The following is a 20,723-nucleotide window of genomic DNA, read 5'->3' on the forward strand; positions in this document are numbered from 1 at the left end:
TAAGAGATCCTATTGCAGCTATTCCAAATACAAGCTAATGAGGCTGGCTCGGATGGGAATCTTGGTTGGCTTCTGTGTTTTCTTATTTAGGGATATAGGATGGTAACAGGTCCTTCCGCTCCAACAAGCTCAAAACTGCTCCCCCCTGCCCAATTACACCCACGTAAGTAATTAACCTACTAACTAGTACCCCTGTGGAACGTGGGAGGAAACTGGATTAGCAGGGGGACACCCACATGGTCACAAGGAGAACGTATAAACGAGGCAGTGGCAGGAATTCAAGTTCACGTTTAGTTGTCATTCAGCTCGAGGTGAGTACAGCCAAATGAAACAGCATTACTCCAGGGCCAGGGTGCAAAACACAGTACCAACAGTCGTACACAGCACAAGACACACACAGTACACACAAGACAGCAGTAAAATATAATCCGTTAGTCTTGCGAGACCATGGATCTGCGCCTGGAAAGTCTTCACTCTCCAGGGCGCAGGCCTGGGCAAGGTTGTATGGAAGACCAGCAGTTGCCCATGCTGCAAGTCTCCCCTCTCCACGACACCGGTGTTGTCCAAGGGAAGGGCATTAGGACCCATACAGCTTGGCACCAGTGTCGTCACAGAGCAGTGTGTGGTTAAGTGCCTTGCTCAAGGACACAACACATGCTGCCTTGGCTGGGGCTCGAACTCACGACCTTCAGGTCGCTAGTCCAATGCCTTAACCACTTGGCCACGTGCCCACAAAATATAATCACGCAAAAAATATAGTGCCAGTCCCCAAGTTCATGAACGTTGCAGCAGTCTGCAGTCGAATGCAACACACCTTTTCTTCTCAGCAACACACATCAAAGTTGCTGGTGAACGCAGCAGGCCAGGCAGCATCTCTAGGAAGAGGTACAGTCGACGTTTCAGGCCGAGACCCTTCGTCAGGACTAACTGAAGGAAGAGTGAGTAAGAGATTTGAAAGTTGGAGGGGGAGGGGCAGATACAAAATTCTTCTGCTGAGCAAAGACTGGAGAGCAGCACCAACTCCAAACTGTACACCGCCTCCGGAGCTCCAGTGACTTCAACGCTTCCCCTCCTGGGCGGCTGCAAACAGGCAACACTGCGGCTTGAAGCCGAGTCCCCACCACGCCGTCCGCCAATAAATCAGTGAATCGGACTTGCAGCATTCCACACTGACAACGACCAACGGGGTCTTGCGATCACAAGAAAAGTGACCAAGATGATCACTTGCCGTTAGACTGCACGCCTCCTCCGTGCACTGACTCAGACTCTCCGAGGCAGGCAGCAGCACGACCCGCACCAAGTCCGGCTCCACCACAAACTCGCTGGTGGGGTAGCCCTGCAGTACTTTCAGTTCTTAATGTCCAGCAGGCTCTTGCGATCGTAAAAAGAACATGTTTAAGAAGAGACAATAATACCTTCGGTTGGCCCTGTAGGAGCTGCTGCATCCGAGCACACTGCCACCTTACCGAAGACTGAACCCAAGTCACTGGCCCAGAAATAGCGCTGCACTAACCACCAAGCCACAACTGTGCACGGTATGACTATGATAAATCTCACTGGCAGCATCATAACTGTATCCTTCCATTCCTTGTCGAAGTACCTGTCTTCTTATTGTTCCTTTCCGCCTTGCAGAGGGTGGTTAGGGGAGCAGAGAAGGTTACTGGGGTCTCCCTACCTTCTGTCCAGGACCTCTTTCAGAGTCGATGCCTCCAGAAGACACGGTACATCATTAAAGACCCCTCACACCCTCTCTATGAACTGTTTGTTCTCCTGCCATCAGGCGAACGTTACAGGAGCATCAAAACTAAAACCACAAGGCTACTAACAGCTTCCTCCCACAGGCAGTCAGACTGCTAAATAGCTGCTCTACCTGACTCTGCTCTGGACACTTTTAACTTGCACTGGACACTTATAACTGATTTTAACTGACATGTGGCTGTTGTGTTTTACTACTTATTGTTATGTTTATTATTTAGTGTACGTTTGTTATGTTATGATTGCGCTGCTGCTGGGAAACGCTGTCTCATTCTGCCCCGCAGAGCTGATGTACGGTTAGAATGACAATAAAGTTTTTTGAATCTTTGAATCTTGAATCTTGAGGCGCATCAGGTGCAAACATTTTTTTGTCTGTTTTTTTCTAAAACCGAGGCCGAGTTGCCAGCTCCAGGCTCAGCTCAGCACGGATGGAGAACATGCAAGCAGCCGGCCAGATTCGAACCCGAGACCACTTGTGAAGCCCGGTGCAGATGACACTACGCCACCGGCCAACTAAGTACCTGTCTCTTGCCTCTTAAATACAATGATCGCATCTGATTACACCATCGTTCCTTGTCACACGAGGCCATTCTCCCTTCTCCCTCCCCCCTCCCATCAGGCACAGATATAAAAGCCTGGAAGCATGCACTGCTGTTATAGACCACTAAATGGCTCCCTCATCCACTAACGGGGATTCCTGGCCTCGAAATCCACCTCGTCGTGGCCCCTGCACCTTATTGTCCGCCTTGTGCTGCACTTTCTCTGTAACTGTGACACTCTATTGTGCTTTCTGGTTATTGATTTCCCTTGCTCCATCTCAACGTGGTGAAACGTTTTGCATGCCATCTGTACAAACCAGTTTAACAATCTTTCTGCGTCCAGGTATCAGCCATTAAAAAAAATCCTACCCACTCAGACCACCCTCTCCTTAACCCTCCTCCCTCTCAATCAAAACCCACGCTCTCATTTTGGATCAGACAGAATCATGAAACCAGCACAAGCTGGCCCAGGAGGTTAGTCTCGAAGACGCAGCACAAAACCCGAAGGGCTGAATAGCCTGCAGCACTCTAAATCTCAGCCGACTTCCGAGTGGCTCACCCCTTCTCCCCATGACAGCAAGTCAGAGTGCTACGGTACAGAAACGAGCCCTTCAGCCCGTCTAATGGCATCCCAGGTAGATAGGGTCATAAAGAGAGCTTTTGCCATATTGGCCTTAATAAATCAAAGTACTGAGTACAGGAGTTGGGATGTTATGTTGTAGCTGGTGAGGCCTAATTTGGAGTATCGTGTACAGTTCTGGTCACCTGCCTACAGGATTGAAAGAGTGCAGAGAGAATGTACAAGAATGTTGCCAGGACCCGAGTCACAGGGAAAGGTCGAATAGGTTCCAACTTTATCCCTGGAGCTTACGAGAGTGACAGGAGATTTGATAGAGGTACATATACAAAACTGTGAGGGGGATTGATAAGGTGTATGCAAGCACTGAGTTTGGGTGAGACTACAACTAGAGGTCATGGGTGAAGGGTGAAATATTTAAGGGAAATCTGAGAGGGAACTTCTTCACTCAGAGGGTGGTGAGAGTGGAACGAGCTGCCAGCCGAAGTGGTGGACGCGGGGTCGACTGCAACACTTCTAGGAGAAGTTTGGATGGTAGGGGTATGGAGGGATATGGTCCGGGTGCAGGCCAATGGGAGTAGTGATGACAGCAGCAATCATAGGATCCACACAGAAGTCAAACTCATCCGCACAAAAACACCCAAGGCAGCGGACAGTCACGACACTCGGCCAGGGAACGAGCGGAGGGCAGCGTGAGGCTGGGTGCCATCTGTTCTCAAATGGACCTTGACTGTCAGTAACTGCTGTCACACAAGCTGGCACAGCAACAGCGCAGGGAAAATCTCTTAAAGGAATAGCACTGGCCTGTCCACGACGACCCTCACCAACTTTTACCGACGCACCACAAGAAACATCCTATCTGGATGCATCAGGCTCGGATTGGCAAATGCCCTGCCTGAGATCGCAAAAATACAGCAGAGAGTTGTGGACACAGCTAGTTTTCCCTCCACTAACTTACCGGCAGGTCATTTTCCCCCCACTTGTCCATTGCCTCTCAATCACCCTGAAGGATTTGCCCCTTAAATCTATCCCTCCTCCTCCTCCCCCCCCCCACAACCCACCGGCCTCCCCTCCACTGACTCTTTCTAGACATGCTTCAGGAAAGCAGCCAATATAATCAAGAACCCCTCCCATCCCAGACATTCTCTTCTCTCCCCCCCCCATTAGGCAGAAGACACAGAAGCCTAAAAGTACATAACCCCAGGCTGAAGGACAGCTTCTACCCCGCTGTTATTGGACTCTTGAACAGACGATAAAGATGAGTTCCTGATCCCCCAATCTCCCTCATTGTGGCCCTTGTGCTGAACTTCCTCTGTGACTGTGACACTCTACACTGAATTCTCTTTCCCTTTGTACTGCCACAGTGTACTGATGTGTAGAATGACACGCAAACAAAAGCTTTTCGCTATATCCCGGTACATAATGACAATAATAAATTAATTACCAATTAACCCAACGGGCAGCTGGTCAACCCACAGGGGAGACACCCACAGGATGTTCTACGAGTCTGTGGTGGCCAGTGCGATCATGTTTGCTGTTGTGTGCTGGGGCAGCAGGCTGAGGGTAGCAGACACCAACAGAATCAACAAACTCATTCGTAAGGCCAGTGATGTTGTGGGGATGGAACTGGACTCTCTGATGGTGGTGTCTGAAAAGAGGATGCTGTCCAAGTTGCATCTTGGACAATGTCTCCCATCCACTACATAATGGACTGGGTGGGCACAGGAGTACATTCAGCCAGAGACTCATTCCACTGAGATGCAACACAGAGCGTCATAGGAAGTCATTCCTGCCTGTGGCCATCAAACTTTACAACTCCTCCCCTGGAGGGTCAGGCACCCTGAGCCAATAGGCTGGTCCTGGATTTATTTCATAATTTCCTGGCACAATTTACATATTACTATTTAATTATTTATGGTTCTATTACTATTTATTATTTATGGTGCAACTGTAACGAAAACCAATTTCCCCCGGATCAATAAAGTATGACTATGACTACAAGACATCGACACAGTTTCCCCCTGGTACCCCATTTTCTCCCACATCCCAATGACGTGTGTCCGCACTCACAAAGGAGTGGATGGTGACATGAGCAAAACTGAATGGGATTAACAAAGGATTACAGTTAATTGTTGCTTGATGGCTGGCAGAGAGTCGATGGGCTGAAGGGTCTGTTTCTAACTCCAGTGACTCCGCTGCATTCCTAATGAGATCATCTCAGAGGTTTCCGCAGCTGAATCCCTCCAGTCACCGATGAGCGCCATCAGTAGAGGATTTGTTTCACAACTAGGCATCAACCATGACACAGTGTAAACCTCCAAACAGGGTTTCAGATCCAAACACTGGCATCCCACCAAACCTCAGGATGTTGGTGTGGGGCTTCACACCCAGATCACGGCCAGGTTTAAACTGAGAGTGAGGCTCTTTTGCTCCAGGGTTCCCAACATTTTTCATGCCATGGACTCCTACAACTAACCAACAGGTCCATGGACCTCAAGCTGAGAAACCCTGTTCTACACTGTCCCACCATACCATCTCCCAGGGTCAGACACAGAGTGAAACTCCCTCCACACCGTCCCATCACACACTCCCGGGGTCAGACACAGAGTGAAGCTCCCTCTACACTGTCCCATCACTCACTCCCAGGGTCAGACAGAGAGTGAAGCTCCCTCTACACCGCCCCATCACTCACTCCCAGGGTCAGACAGAGAGTGAAGCTCCCTCTACACCGTCCCATCACACATTCCCGGGGTCAGACAGAGAGTGAAGCTCCCTCTACACTGTCCCATCACACACTCCCAGGGTCAGACACAGAGTGAAACTCCCTCTACACCATCCCATCACACACTCCCAGGGTCAGACACAGAGTGAAGCTCCCTCTACACTGTCCCATCACACACCCCCGGGGTCAGACAGAGAGTGAAGCTCCCTCTACACTGTCCCATCACACATTCCAAAGCCAGGGCAAGCTTACATTAAGATAGAACAATTTACAGTTTAAAAATCCCCAAAAATCCCAAAACAGAAAAACAAAAAAATCTCAAAACATAACACAGCAAGATGCCAAGCGACAGAAGACAGACATCTATCAATATCTAAGGAAACAGGGAGACATGGAAATCAGCTCAGGAAAGCGCTGCTGCTCTTACTGAATGGAAGAGTAGAATGAGGGGCCGAATGGTCTCCAGCCTCTCCTACTCATGGAACATTAACACCTTCTCTCACTGCAGACGCTGCTGGCCCTGCCCTTATGATTGACAATACTCTCTGTAGACTCGTGTGCTGCAGAAGCAGGCCCTGCGGCCCATCGTGCTGCTGCTGTCCCATCCACCCATGTCCCATTTACCAGCACCTTTGTGCCTTAGTGATTCAGGTGCCCATCTAGAGATTTCTTGGCTAGTGAAGACACTGGGAGTTTGGAGAATTGGATAAAGAACTTTGGGGTTGAGGGGTAGGAGGTTTCTCAACTGACAGGGTGGGGTGCAACTGTTGGCTTCAGTGGGCCTGGATGGGAAGGAGATGGAGACCTTGGGATGGTGATGCCTCGGGTGATAATGCTAGTCCTGCTGTTGGGGATCAGGACATTAAAGCTGAGTATTGAAATAGTTTCTCCAACCTATTAGGGAGATGGAGAGCCTTGCAACTGGGGAGGGTGTGTGAGGAAGAAATTGGTTGGGGAGGCGGGGTTCTGGTTAACGGTAAGACAATAAGCCAAAATTCTCATAGCTCAAATGCTTAAAGTTACGAGAGGCATAGATAAGGTAGAGAGTAGTCTTTTTCCCAGCAACACACACAATATGCCAGAGGAACTCAGCAGGTGAGGCAGCATCTATGGAGAGGAATGAACAGTCAATGTTTCAGGTTAAAACGTCTCCTCCACAGATGCCTCCTGACCTCCTGCATTTTTGTATGTGTGTTGCTCTGGATTTCCAGCATCTACAGAATTTCCTGTGTTTAGTCTTTTCCCCAGGTTGGGGAGATCAATACTAGGTGGCACATGTTTTAGATTGGGGGGGGATTTAAAAGGGACCCGAGGGGCAACTTTTACCATCCAGAGGGTGGTGAGTGTATGGAACAAGCTGCCAGAGGGAGTGGTTGAGGCAGGTACAGAAGCACGGGGGTGGGGCTTGGAAGAATACGGGCCAAACTCAGAAAACTGGGATGGGCGCAGTGGTTAGTACAGGCTGGTTGGGCCGAAGGGCCTCTATCTGTGTTCTATGCCTCATACTTTGGCAACAGGATGAGCTCCAGGATTTGGAGGTCTCAAGAGGCAGCCTCTACCCTTCCCAAGCTGGGCCCCACATTCTCTCACCTGAGGGCCATGGGTTCAAGTCCCACAACCACCACATTGGAGCAAGTCCCAGGACAGTCCCCGGGGTGGAGCGCCAAGGGGAAAGCCATCTTAGGCCCCATCTGCTCTTAAAAATAAAAGATTTCCCCCCTCACCACAGCCTATACCAGAAGGGAAAACTACCCCTCCGTCCCAAAGCCTCCATTGGAAAGACGAGGAGGGGTCTCCCTGTGGTTTCTCGGTCAATATTACAGGGAACCTACTCATTAGCAGGCTGCTGTTTCTGGGATCCTGCTGTGCACGGAGTTGCCGTCGAGATTCCCCGCGTTAAAACCCTTCACTAAACAATGAAATTCCATTAGCTGCGAAGGTCCTTGTGAGGTCATGAAAGACAGAACAGGAGAGTGGGGCGTTTGGGGTAGGAGGAGCAGAGAGGGCCGAAAGATCATCAGCGCGGTGGTAAAACATGGCTCTCACCTGTCTGGGTGCCCCAGAACGAGGTCTAAACCCCGAGCACAACAGGCAGGGCCGGTGCGGTGGAGTGGTTGGGGAGGGGGTCGCCCCGTTCTGACACCACCCTACCCTCCGAGGCAGATTTCAGACCACCGCAGTACCGCCGATCCCCCCGCCCGCCCGCCCTCCCTCCCATCACATCCGCTGGGCCGAGTAACAAAAGACTAATAGCAGAGATGTATCTGTCCAGGACGAGCGACCCGCAGAGCTCGTTCCGTGCGAGCACTCTCACAGGGGAGGGGGGCAAGAGAGAAGAAAAATAATATCCCGGGTGAGCAGGCGAATTAATTATGCACGATGCGAAATGCAAAAATTAAAAATGCGCCCGCGACCTTGCAATTATTGCTAATTTACTTGAAGGCAGCAGGTTTAAATTCTCCGCAATGTCCCTCCTTCCCGTCATATACTCACTCTCAAAATCTTCTTTGATGTCATTGTCTCCGAATTGCAAATGTTTCATAAAGCAGAAGGGGGGGGGGAACTGAGATTTTTTTTCAAATAAACTGGGGGGGTGGTGGGTGGTGTAAATTTTCTGCCGATTGTAGCGATTCGCTGCTTCCCCCTCTCTCATGCACACACTCACACTCCCCTCGCACGGTGGCCTCTGCAGTCTTACCGGTGTCAAAATAAGGAAGGGGAGGGCTTGAAAAGCACTGTTAAAAAAAAACAGGAGGGAGAGAGAGAGAGCGAGGGAGGGGAAGAGAGAGAGAGAGGGATCTGTAGTTTCTATAGAAACTGCGACCAGACGAGACGATGAGGAAATCGTTTTGCAAGATTCCCCAAATTAACACTTACAAGTGTGTGTGTGTGCGTTAATTGCCATTCTTCACCCCCCCTTTGCACACTCGTGTTCACCCTCTCTCAATCCCCATTTTGTCTTAAATACATCATCTTCCTTGTAAAAAATTGCAACCAGAACGCTGTATTGCAATGCAAACCAGTCGCCAAAAACACGCTGCAATCTCTCCCTCTCTCTCTCTGTACCAGTAAAACAATATTTACCTGCAATAGATGGCCTTGTGTCGCATTTAAACTTCTAACGTGCCTATTTTAATCGCCAAAACGTTGCAATGCACATAAATCAGGAAGGACTGTCCCAATATTTTACTTTCTGGGTTAGAGAATCTGCAAATACTGATACTTACACTTATTTGGGATAGGGTGTCCATGATTGAGTTTAAATGGTATATTTCGCCGGAGGCCGGCTCTGCCATGCTAAAATGATACGTGCGATGCTCTCTCCCTACTGAGATGCTCGCTACATTGGCTACCTGTGCGCGCTCACGGCGAGGAGGCTGCGGCTGGGGAACGAGCGCTCGGTGTGGGTAGCTGCAAGTCCGGCGCAGGCGCAGGCGGGGCGGGATCCCCCGTCGCCGAGCCTGCGCGCTGGCCCGCCCGGAGCTGCAGCAAGATGCGGGGGGTGGGGGTGCGAGAGACGGGCTGGGTGGATCGCAAGATGCAATGGGGTGAGAGGCAGTCTGGGCGTGCAAAGTCATTAGACATTGAAGAAAAGGTTGTCGAAGCTGGGGAGGTAGTGGGGATGAGCTCCCATTACCTATTGAGTGCTCCAAATGGCGTACGTCTCAACCAGCCTCTGACAAGCCAAGTCCAGCTCCTGGCCTTCGTGTGGCTTAGCTACTGAACCAGGCGGAACCGTTTCTGTTGATATCAGGAGGGGCAAAGATGGGTCACTGGCTCCTTAAAACCAGTCGCTTTGGGCAGACACATCAAAGTTGCTGGTGAACGCAGCAGGCCAGGCAGCATCTCTAGGAAGAGGTACAGGTGACGTTTCAGGCCGAGACCCTTCATCAGGACTAACTGAAGGAAGAGTGACGAAGGGTCTCGGCCTGAAACGTCGACTGTACTTCCTAGAGATGCTGCCTGGCCTGCTGCGTTCACCAGCAACTTTGATGTGTGTTGCTTGAATTTCCAGCATCCGCAGAATTCCTCGTGTTGGCGCTTTGGACAGATGTGGCTTGTCAGCTGTGGTTGGCATCTCATCCAGGAGAAAGAAAACTGATCTCAAACCTCCACTGCCTTGCGGCTATACCCGCCCATAGGGACTCAGGAAAAGTTCAGAGCTGGGGTTCCCACATTGGGATGAAGGCAGACTGGCAACTCCTCGATGCCACTGGTGCCAACATTGGTCTCATCCGTTGTATGGAGGGAGGAGACTGCTCACCCTCCGTATCATGCTGCCCTGGCATGTGTATCACGTAGACAGCTGGGACGCAATATCCACAACAATGGAAGGGCTTACAGAAGAAGAATTAGGCCAATCAGTCTATCAAGTCTGCTCCAGCATTCCACTGTGGCTAACTTATTATTCCTCTCAATCCCATTCTCCAGCCTTCTCCCTGTACCTTTGACGTCCTGACTGATCAAGAACCTACTAACCTCCACTTTAAGTATACCCAGTGACCTGTCCTCTGCAGATGACTGCGGCAATGATCCCACAGACTCACCACACTCTGGCTAAAGAAATTCCGCATCACAGGCAGCGCCCTCCCCGCCCGCGGTAGTACAGGAGGGGCTGCCTCGAGGAAACAACGTCCACCATCCGGGCCAGACCATCTTCTGACAGCTCTCATCGGGCAGGAGGTACAGACACCTCAAGTCCCACACCACCAGGTTCAGGAACAGCTACTTCCCTTCAACTGTTCCGTTAATCACCACCTCAGTACAGAAACAGTGTGACTATGGTGATCATTTTACAGTAACATTGACTTTGCCTATCTATCTGTTTATTTAGAGATACAGTGCAGATCTGGCCCTTCCCACCCAATGAACTACACCACCCAGCCACCCACCCATTTAACCCTCGCCTAACCATGGGGTAATTTACGATGACCAGTTTATGGTTCGTAGACTGTTGGAGAAGACTGAAGCACTGAGAGGAAACCCCCGCAGTCACAGGGAGAACGTACAAACTCCTTACAGAGGATGCCAGAATTGAACTCTGAACTCTGAACTCCGACACCGAAGCTGAAATAATGTTGCGCTAATTGCTAAACTACCAAGTTGTTCTAATTGTGTTCTTTCTTGTAAAACTTATATATAATTTGTATCTAATCTGTGTTTTTCTTGTGAATGCTGATGTTATGTGCCTGTGATGTCACTGCAGTCTGACCTCCTTCAAGTCTGGCTCCAATTCTGCTCACGGCTGACAAGCAAAAAAAAACAGATAGCTGTAGGAAGCTGGAGAGATGAGCAGCATCTGAATGAGATTTATTGTCACTCACTTTAGATAATGTGCAATTTGTTATTTTGCCTTACTATAAATTACAAAATTAATATGAAAGCCCCAGTTTCCTTGGCTGCGCAAGTCTAGGGAAGACATGCTCCAGTCCCGCTAAACTCATGAGATTGGGCACTTGATCCCACCCCAAACCCTGGTTTGTGTGGATGCTGTGTCATTTGCTACCCTGCCACAAATTAATACCACAAAATAACAGACGGTACACTGCATATGATTCAAGAAATTATATTTATGAATCTTAACTTTAAAAGTTAATAAAGAAAGTGAAAAGGGAAGGGCAAACAACAGGAAATCTGCAGATGCCGGAAATTCAAGCAACACGCATCAAAGTTGCTGGTGAACGCAGCAGGCCAGGCAGCATCTCTAGGAAGAGGTACAGTCGACGTTTCAGGCCCAGACCCTTCATCAGGACTAACTGAAGGAAGAGTTAGTAAGAAATTTGAAAGTTGGAGGGGGAGGGGGAGATCCAAAATGATAGGAGAAGACAGGAGGGGGAGGGATGGAGCCAAGAGCTGGACAGGTGATTGGCAAAGGGGATACGAGAGGATCATGGGACAGGAGGTCCGGGAAGAAAGACGGGGGGGGGGGGGGGGGACCCGGAGGATGGGCAAGGGGTATATTCAGAGGGACAGAGGGAGAAAAAGGAGAGTGAGAGAAAGAATGTGTGCATAAAAAATAAGTAACAGATGGGGTACGAGGGGGAGGTGGGGCATTAACGGAAGTTAGAGAAGTCGATGTTCATGCCATCAGGTTGGAGGCTACCCAGACGGAATATAAGGTGTTGTTCCTCCAACCTGAGTGTGGCTTCATCTTTACAGCAGAGGAGGCCGTGGATAGACATGTCAGAATGGGAATGGGATGTGGAATTAAAATGTGTGGCCACTGGGAGATCCTGCTTTCTCTGGCGGACAGAGCGTAGGTGTTGAGCAAAGCGGTCTCCCAGGCTCCATCTTCCTCTCACCCCAACCCTCCCCTCTCCACTGACACCCCCAGCCTCACCCCTCACCCCTCTGATCCGAGCTCTCAAGATTCCAGCCTTGAACTCCAGGCCGGGTCTTTATGTGCTGCTATTGTGACTCCCGTCTGCCCTTGCCCCACCAATACTCTGCAATCCTGTCTCCTTCAGATCCCATCGTCAGCTCCTGGGCCCTCAGAGGCTCCATCTTCCTCTCACCCCAACCCTCCCCTCTCCATTGACACCCCCAGCCTCCCCCCTCCCCCCTCTGATCCCAGCTCTCATCCGTGCCGGGTCTTTACCATCCCCATCCGACTTTCAACTGTCGGAGGCAGAATGCTCTGTCCTCAGTAAGGGACTCACCTTTGTCCCCCTTCGGCCACACCTCAGCGAGTTCCGTGTTGCCATGATGCGGAACTCTTCTTCCGCCGTCTCCGTCTCCGAGCCTACTTCTTCGACAAGGACTCTTCCACCCCCACCGATGATCCTTTCTCCCGACTTCATCCCTCCTCTTCTTCATGGACACCCTGCTCTGGATCTCTTTATCGCTAACTGCCGACGGGACATCAACCGTCTCGACTTCACCGCACCTTGTCCCCATTCCAACCTCACTTCTTCGGAACGCTCTGCTCTCCACTCCCTCCGCACTAATCCTAACATTATTAAACCCGCCGATAAGGGGGGTGCTGTTGTAGTCTGGCGTACTGACCTCTACCTTGCCGAGGCACAGCGACAACTCGTGGATACCTCCTCTTATTTACCCCTCGATCGTGACCCCAATAAGGAGCACCAGGCCATTGTCTCCCACACCATCACCGACTTTATCCGCTCAGGGGATCTACCATCCACTGCTACCAACCTTATAGTTCCCACACCTCGCACTTCCCGTTTCTACCTCCTACCCAAGATCCACAAACCTGCCTGTCCTGGCAGACCTATTGTCTCAGCTTGCTCCTGCCCCACCGAACTCATTTCTGCATACCTCGACACGGTTTTATCCCCCCTTGTTCAATCCCTTCCTACTTATGTTCGTGACACTTCTCACGCTCTTATACTTTTCGATGATTTTAAGTTCCCTGGACCCCACCGCTTTATTTTCACCATGGATGTCCAGTCCCTCTATACTTCCATCCCCCATCAGGAAGGTCTCAAAGCTCTCCGCTTCTTTTTGGATTCCAGACCTAATCAATTCCCCTCTACCACCACTCTGCTCCATCTAGCGGAATTAGTCCTTACTCTTAATAATTTCTCCTTTGGCTCCTCCCACTTCCTCCAAACTAAAGGTGTAGTTATGGGCACCCGTATGGGTCCTAGCTACGCCTGCCTTTTTGTTGGGTTTGTGGAACAATCTATGTTCCGTGCCTATTCTGGTATCTGTCCCCCACTTTTCCTTCGCTACATCGACGACTGCATTGGCGCTGCTTCCTGCACGCATGCAGAACTCGTTGATTTTATTAACTTTGCCTCCAACTTTCACCCTGCCCTCAAGTTTACCTGGTCCATTTCCGACACCTCCCTCCCCTTTCTAGATCTTTCTGTCTCTGTGTCTGGAGACAGCTTATCCACTGATGTCTACTATAAGCCTACTGACTCTCACAGCTATCTAGACTATTCCTCTTCTCACCCTGTCTCTTGAGAAAACGCCATCCCCTTCTCGCAATTCCTCTGTCTCCGCCGCATCTGCTCTCAGGATGAGACTTTTCATTCTAGGACGAGGGAGATGTCTTCCTTTTTTAAAGAAAGGGGCTTCCCTTCCTCCACTATCAACTCTGCTCTCAAACGCATCTCCCCCATTTCAAGTACATCTGCTCTCACTCCATCCTCCCGCCACCCCACTAGGAATAGGGTTCCCCTGGTCCTCACCTACCACCCCACCAGCCTCCGGGTCCAACATATTATTCTCCGTAACTTCCGCCACCTCCAACGGGATCCCACCACTAAGCACATCTTTCCCTCCCCCCCTCTCTCTGCTTTCCACAGGGATCGCTCCCTAAGCGACTCCCTTGTCCATTCGTCCCCGCCATCCCTCCCCACTGATCTCCCTCCTGGCACTTATAGAACATAGAACATAGAACATAGAACATAGAATAGTACAGCACAGTACAGGCCCTTTGGCCCACAATGTTGTGCCGACCCTCAAACCCTGCCTCCCATATAAGCCCCCACCTTAGATTCCTCCATATATCTGTCTAGTAGTCTCTTAAACTTCACTAGTGTATCTGCCTCCACCACTGACTCAGGCAGTGCATTCCACGCACCAACCACACTCTGAGTAAAAAAACCTTCCTCTAATATCCCCCTTGAAATTCCCAATCCCTTACCTTAAAGCCATGTCCTCTTGTATTGAGCAGTGGTGCCCTGGGGAAGAGGCACTGGCTATCCACTCTATCTATTCCTCTTATTATCTTGTACACCTCTATCATGTCTCCTCTCATCCTCCTTCTCTCCAAAGAGTAAAGCCCTTAATCTCTGATCATAATCCATACTTTCTAAACCAGGCAGCATCCTGGTAAATCTCCTCTGTACGCTTTCCAATGCTTCCACATCCTTCCTATAGTGAGGTGACCAGAACTGGACACAGTACTCCAAGTGTGGCCTAACCAGAGTTTTATAGAGCTGCATCATTACATCGCGACTCTTAAACTCTATCCCTCGATTTATGAAAGCTAACACCCCATAAGCTTTCTTAACTACCCTATCCACCTGTGAGGCAACTTTCGGGGATCTGTGGACATGTACCCCGAGATCCCTCTGCTCCTCCACAGTACCAAGTATCCTGCCATTTACTTTGTACTCTGCCTTGGAGTTTGTCCTTCCAAAGTGTACCACCTCACACTTCTCCAGGTTGAACTCCATCTGCCACTTCTCAGCCTACTTCTGCATCCTATCAATGTCTCTCTGCAATCTTTGACAATCCTCTACACTATCTACAACACCACCAACCTTTGTGTCGTCTGCAAACTTGCCAACCCACCCTTCTACCCCAACATCCCGGTCGTTAATAAAAATCACGAAAAGTAGAGGTCCCAGAACCTATCCTTGTGGGACACCACTAGTCACATCCCTCCAATCTGAATGTACTCCCTCCACCACCACCTTCTGCCTTCTGCAGGCAAGCCAATTCTGAATCCACCTGGCCAAACTTCCCTGGATCCCATGCCTTCTAACTTTCTGAATAAGCCTACAGTGTGGAACCTTATCAAATGCCTTACTAAAATCCATATAGATCACATCCACTGCACTACCCTCATCTATATGCCTGGTCACCTCCTCAAAGAACTCTATCAGGCTTGTTAGACATGATCTGCCCTTCACAAAGCCATGCTGACTGTCCCTGATCAGACCATGATTCTCTAAATGCCTATAGATCCTATCTCTAAGAATCTTTTCCAACAGCTTTCCCACCACAGACGTAAGGCTCACTGGTCTATAATTACCTGGACTATCCCTACTACCTTTTTTGAACAAGGGAACAACATTCGCCTCCCTCCAATCCTCCGGTACCATTCCCGTGGACAACGAGGACATAAAGATCCCAGCCAGAGGCTCAGCAATCTCTTCTCTCGCCTCATGGAGCAGCCTGGGGAATATTCCGTCAGGCCCCAGGGACTTATCTGTCCTAATGTATTTTAACAACTCCAACACCTCCTCTCCCTTAATATCAGCATACTCCAGAACATCAACCTCACTCATATTGTCCTCACCATCATCAAGTTCCCTCTCATTGGTGAATACCGAAGAGAAGTATTCATTGAGGACCTCACTCACTTCCACAGCCTCCAGGCACATCTTCCCACCTTTATCTCTAATCGGTCCTACCTTCACTCCTGTCATCCTTTTTTTCTTCACATAATTGAAGAATGCCTTGGGGTTTTCCTTTACCCTACTCACCAAGGCCTTCTCATGCCCCCTTCTTGCTCTTCTCAGCCCCTTCTTGAGCTCCTTTCTTGCTTCCCTATATTCCTCAATAGACCCATCTGATCCTTGCTTCCTAAACCTCATGTATGCTGCCTTCTTCCTCCCGACTAGATTTTCCACCTCACTTGTCACCCATGGTTCCTTCACCCTACCATTCTTCATCTTCCTCACCGGGACAAATTTATCCCTTACATCCCGCAAGAGATCTCTAAACATCGACCACATGTCCATAGTACATTTCCCTGCAAAAACATCATCCCAACTCACACCTGCAAGTTCTAGCCTTATAGCCTCATAATTTGCCTTTCCCCAATTAAAAATTTTCCTGTCCTCTTTGATTCTATCCTTTTCAATGATAATTATAAAGGCCAGGGAGCGGTGGTCACTGTCCCCCAGATGCTCACCCACTGAGAGATCTGTGACCTGACCCGGTTCATTACCTAGTACTAGATCTAGTATGGCATTCCCCCTGGTCGGCCTGTCCACGTACTGCAACAGGAATCCATCCTGGACACACTTTAACAAACTCTGCCCCATCTAAACCCTTGGAACTAATCAGGTGCCAATCAATATTAGGGAAGTTAAAGTCACCCATGATAATAACCCTGTTATTTTTGCACTTTTCCAAAATCTGCCTCCCAATCTGCTCCTCTGTATCTCTGCTGCTACCAGGGGGCCTATAGAATACCCCCAGTAGAGTAACTGCTCCCTTCCTGTTCCTGACTTCTGCCCATATTGACTCAAAAGAGGATCCTGCTACATTACCCACCCTTTCTGTAGCTGTAATAGTATCCCTGACCAGTAATGCCACCCCTCCTCCCCTTTTTCCGCCCTCTCTATCCCATTTAAAGCACTGAAATCCAGGAATATTGAGAATCCATTCCTGCCCTGGTGCCAGCCAAGTCTCTGTAATGGCCACTACATCATAATTCCATATATGTATCCAAGCTCTCAGTTCATCACCTTTGTTCCTGATGCTTCTTGCATTGAGGTACACACATTTCAGCCCTTCTACCTTACTGTCTTTACACCGTTTACTCTGCTTCTCTTTCCTCAAAGCCTCTCTGTATGTTAGACTGGCTTTACTCCACACACTTCTTTCACTGCTCTATTGCTCTGGGTCCCATCCCCCTCGCAAATTAGTTTAAACCCTCCCAAACCATGCTAGCAAACCTACCTGCAAGGATATTGCTCCCCCTCGAGTTCAGGTGCAACCCATCCAATCTGTACAGGTCCCACCTTCCCCAGAAGAGATCCCAATGATCTAAAAATCTAAAACCCTGCTCCCTGCACCAACTCCTCAGCCACACATTCAACTGCCATCTCCTCCAATTCTTACCATCTCTGTCACGTAGCACTGGCAGCAATCCTGAGAACGCCACCCCTGAGGTCCTGTTCTTCAGCCTTCTGCCTGGTTCCCGAAACTCACACTTCAGGACCTCATCCCTCTTCTTGCCAATGTCGTTGGTACCAACATGTATCACGACTTCTGGTTGCTTTCCCTCTCGTACCAGGATGTCGTGCACCCGGTCAGAGACATCCCGGACCCTGGCACCCGGGAGGCAACAAACCATGCAGGTGTCCTTCTCATGCCCACAAAATCTCCTGTCTGCTCCCCTGACTATAGAGTCTCCAATGACGACAGCTCTCCTCTTCTCCATCCCACCCTTCTGCACCACAGGGTCAGACTCAGTGCCGGAGGCCCCGCCACCGTGGCTCACACCTGGTCGGTCGTCCCCGCCAACAGTATCCAGGATGGTAAACTTATTATTCAGGATAATGGCTACAGGGGTGCTCTGCACTACCTGTCTGCTCACCTTCGCTTTCCCCCCTCTGACTGTCACCCAATGACTTGTTTCCAACAGCCTAGGTGTGACTACCTCCCTGTAGCTGTCATCTATGACTGCCTCATTCTCCCTTATGAGTCAAAGGTCATCCAGCTGCTGCTCCAGATTCCTTGCACGGTCTTCCAGATCGCCCAGCCGTATGCACTTCTGGCAGATGTGACTCTGCGGGAGAGGGGCGTTCCCCCAGGACTGACACATCTCACATGAGAGGCACATCACTGTCTCAGAAGACATTGTAAAAACTAACTGCGAGCTAGCTTGTCCTCTGCCTCTTCTCGTCGAAGCCTCAAAGCTCCACTCCTTCACTGGCCCACTCACGCTCTGGCCACTTTCTACTGGCCGCTTCGCTTGAGCTATCCCTCTATTTATCTGTTTGAGCTTTTCAAAATGTTTGGTCACCTGACCTCGTGTAAGCGGAACAAGTGCTACACATGCCCTTACACTTCCTCCCTTACCACCATTCAGGGCCCCAGACAGTTCTTCCAGGTGAGGCGACACTTCACCTGTGAGTTGGCTGGGGTGATATACTGCGTCCAGTGCTCCCGATGTGGCCTTCTATATATTGGCGAGACCCGACGCAGACTGGGAGACCGCTTTGCTGAACACCTACGCTCTGTCCGCCAGAGAAAGCAGGATCTCCCCGTGGCCACACATTTTAATTCCACGTCCCATTCCCATTCTGATATGTCTATCCACGGCCTCCTCTACTGTAAAGATGAAGCCACACTCATGTTGGAGGAACAACACCTTATATTCCGTCTGGGTAGCCTCCAACCTGATGGCATGAACATCGACTTCTCCAACTTCCTCTAATGCCCCACCTCCCCCTCGTACCCCATCTGTTATTTATTTTTATACACACATTCTTTCTCTCACTCTCCTTTTTCTCCCTCTGTCCCTCTGACTATACCCCTTGCCCATCCTCTGGGTTCCCCCCCCCTTGTCTTTCTTCCCGGACCTCCTGTCCCATGATCCTCTCATATCCCTTTTGCCAATCACCTGTCCAGCTCTTGGCTCCATCCCTCCCCCTCCTGTCTTCTCCTATCATTTTGGATCTCCCCCTCCCTCTCCCACTTTCAAATCTCTTACTAGCTCTTCCTTCAGTTAGTCCTGATGAAGGGTCTCAGCCTGAAACGTCGACTGCACCTCTTCCTAGAGATGCTGCCTGGCCTGTTGCATTCACCAGCAACTTTGAAAAAGAGAAGGGACCATTTTAATGAAACACACTTTTCGTCCCTCTTCCCTCCGGGAGCAGGCTCAGGAGCTTGAAGACTCGTATGGCCAGATTTGGGAACAGCTTCTTTCCAACTGTGATAAGACTGCTGAACGGATCCTGACCCGGATCTGGGCCGTACCCTCCAAATATCCGGACCTGCCTCTCGGTTTGTTTGCACTACCTTACTTTCCATTTTTCTATTTTCTATTTATGATTTATAATTTAAATTTTTAATATTTACTCATTTTTACTATTTTAATATTTTAAATATTTTATATTTGTAATTCAGGTAGCGGGAAGCGCAGGATCAAATATCGCTGAATGATTGTACGTTCTAGTATCGATTGTTTGGCGACAATTAAGTATAAGTCAAATGTACACAAGTTGGCGCTCATCTTGAACTTCTTGGTCACTCATGTACTGGTCCTTCGGTCTACGTGGAAGCACACACCACCTTCCGAACGTCGCTCGCAATCCTTCTCAAACAAACAGGTCTCCCACCGGATCGTATGCTATGACTGGTTCTCCACAGTGTCTTCTCTAAATCTCCCGCCAAACAAGAGCCACAAGACCAACCTCAGTGTCCCTTACCAAAAAAGCCTTCCCCCAGTTCTGGATGGCATACACTCCACACCAACCATCATCTGCAACAATAACCCAAACAGGCTGAAAGCAGAACAGACAGCTCTTGCAGAGCTGCTAAATGAAAATACCCACAGCATAACAGTTGTTACGTACCCCGTAACTGGGTTGCCAAACCAGCAGAAATGGACCACTTAGTTGGAATCTGGTTTAACAGAAACTAATACAGTTTTATTAAAGAAATAAGTAACACAGTACTCTAATCGTAAGGATATAAATGCAACAGGTTAGCAATGATAAACACACATGTACACAGAACTAGGGTAATAGGAATCAACCAAGCTCTATCGCAGTCTAGGGGTAAAATGATCAGTCTTAAGTGACACAGAGTTCAGCTCAGCTTAGTACAGTTCGCAGTAATCGCTGTTGTGCCGTTGGGGATGGGGAAAGAGAGAGAGAGAGAGAGAATATGCAAATCTGATTCAGCAGACCTTTGATGTTCTTCGCAGTTAGCTTTCGGACGAACCCTTTTCAGCCTGAGAGGGTTAACACAGAGGAACGTTTGTCTGCTCTTGGACTGTATCCCTTGGAGTTTAGAAGAATGAGGGGAGACCTCATAGAAACATTTCGAATGTTGAAAGGCATGGACAGGGTGGATGTGACAAAGTTGTTTCCCATGATGGGGGAGTCTAGTAGGAGAGGGCATGACTTAAGGATTGAAGGGCGCTCATTCAGAATAGAAATGCGAAAAATTTTTTTAGTCAGAGGGTGGTGAATCTATGGAATTTGTTGCCACGGGCAGCAGTGGAGGCCAAGTCATTGGGTGTATTTAAGGCAGAGATTGATAGGTATCTGAGTAGCCAGGGCATCAAAGGTTATGGTGAAAAGGCGGAGGGGTGGGACTAAATAGGAGAATGGATCAGCTCATGATAAAATGGCAGAGCAGACTCGATGGGCTGAATGGCCTACTTCTGCTCCTTTGTCTTATGGTAAACCTATGAACCAGGGCATTACAAATAAATAGTGTCAAAAAAGGAATAATGAATTCATGTACTGTTCAGAAATCTGATGGTTTTTTTATTAACTTTTTTAAAATTTGTCAATTTTTCTTCTTTTTTACATTGGTTGCTTCTCAGTCTTTGTGTAGTTTTTCATTGATTCTACTGTGTATGCCCGCAAGACAATGAATCTCAGGGTAGTATATGGTGACACATGTGTAATTTGATAACAAATTTACTTTGAACTTTGAAGCTGTACTGAATCAGTGAGTG

General features: G+C 49.3%; 1 protein-coding gene across 1 annotated transcript in view; it reads right to left on the reverse strand.

Moving 5' to 3' along the window:
- Positions 1-12,309, reverse strand: part of LOC140211527 (tripartite motif-containing protein 46-like) — a 68,671-nt gene extending 56,362 nt beyond the window's left edge. Inside the window, 1 exon segment of the mRNA XM_072281319.1 lies at positions 12,253-12,309. Within this exon segment, the coding sequence (XP_072137420.1) occupies positions 12,253-12,297 (45 nt within the window). The 5' untranslated portion in view covers positions 12,298-12,309.
- Positions 12,310-20,723: the final 8,414 nt, after the last annotated feature.

The sequence above is a fragment of the Mobula birostris genome, chromosome 2 (assembly GCF_030028105.1).
Source record: "Mobula birostris isolate sMobBir1 chromosome 2, sMobBir1.hap1, whole genome shotgun sequence".
Classification (NCBI taxonomy): Eukaryota; Metazoa; Chordata; class Chondrichthyes; order Myliobatiformes; family Myliobatidae; genus Mobula; species Mobula birostris.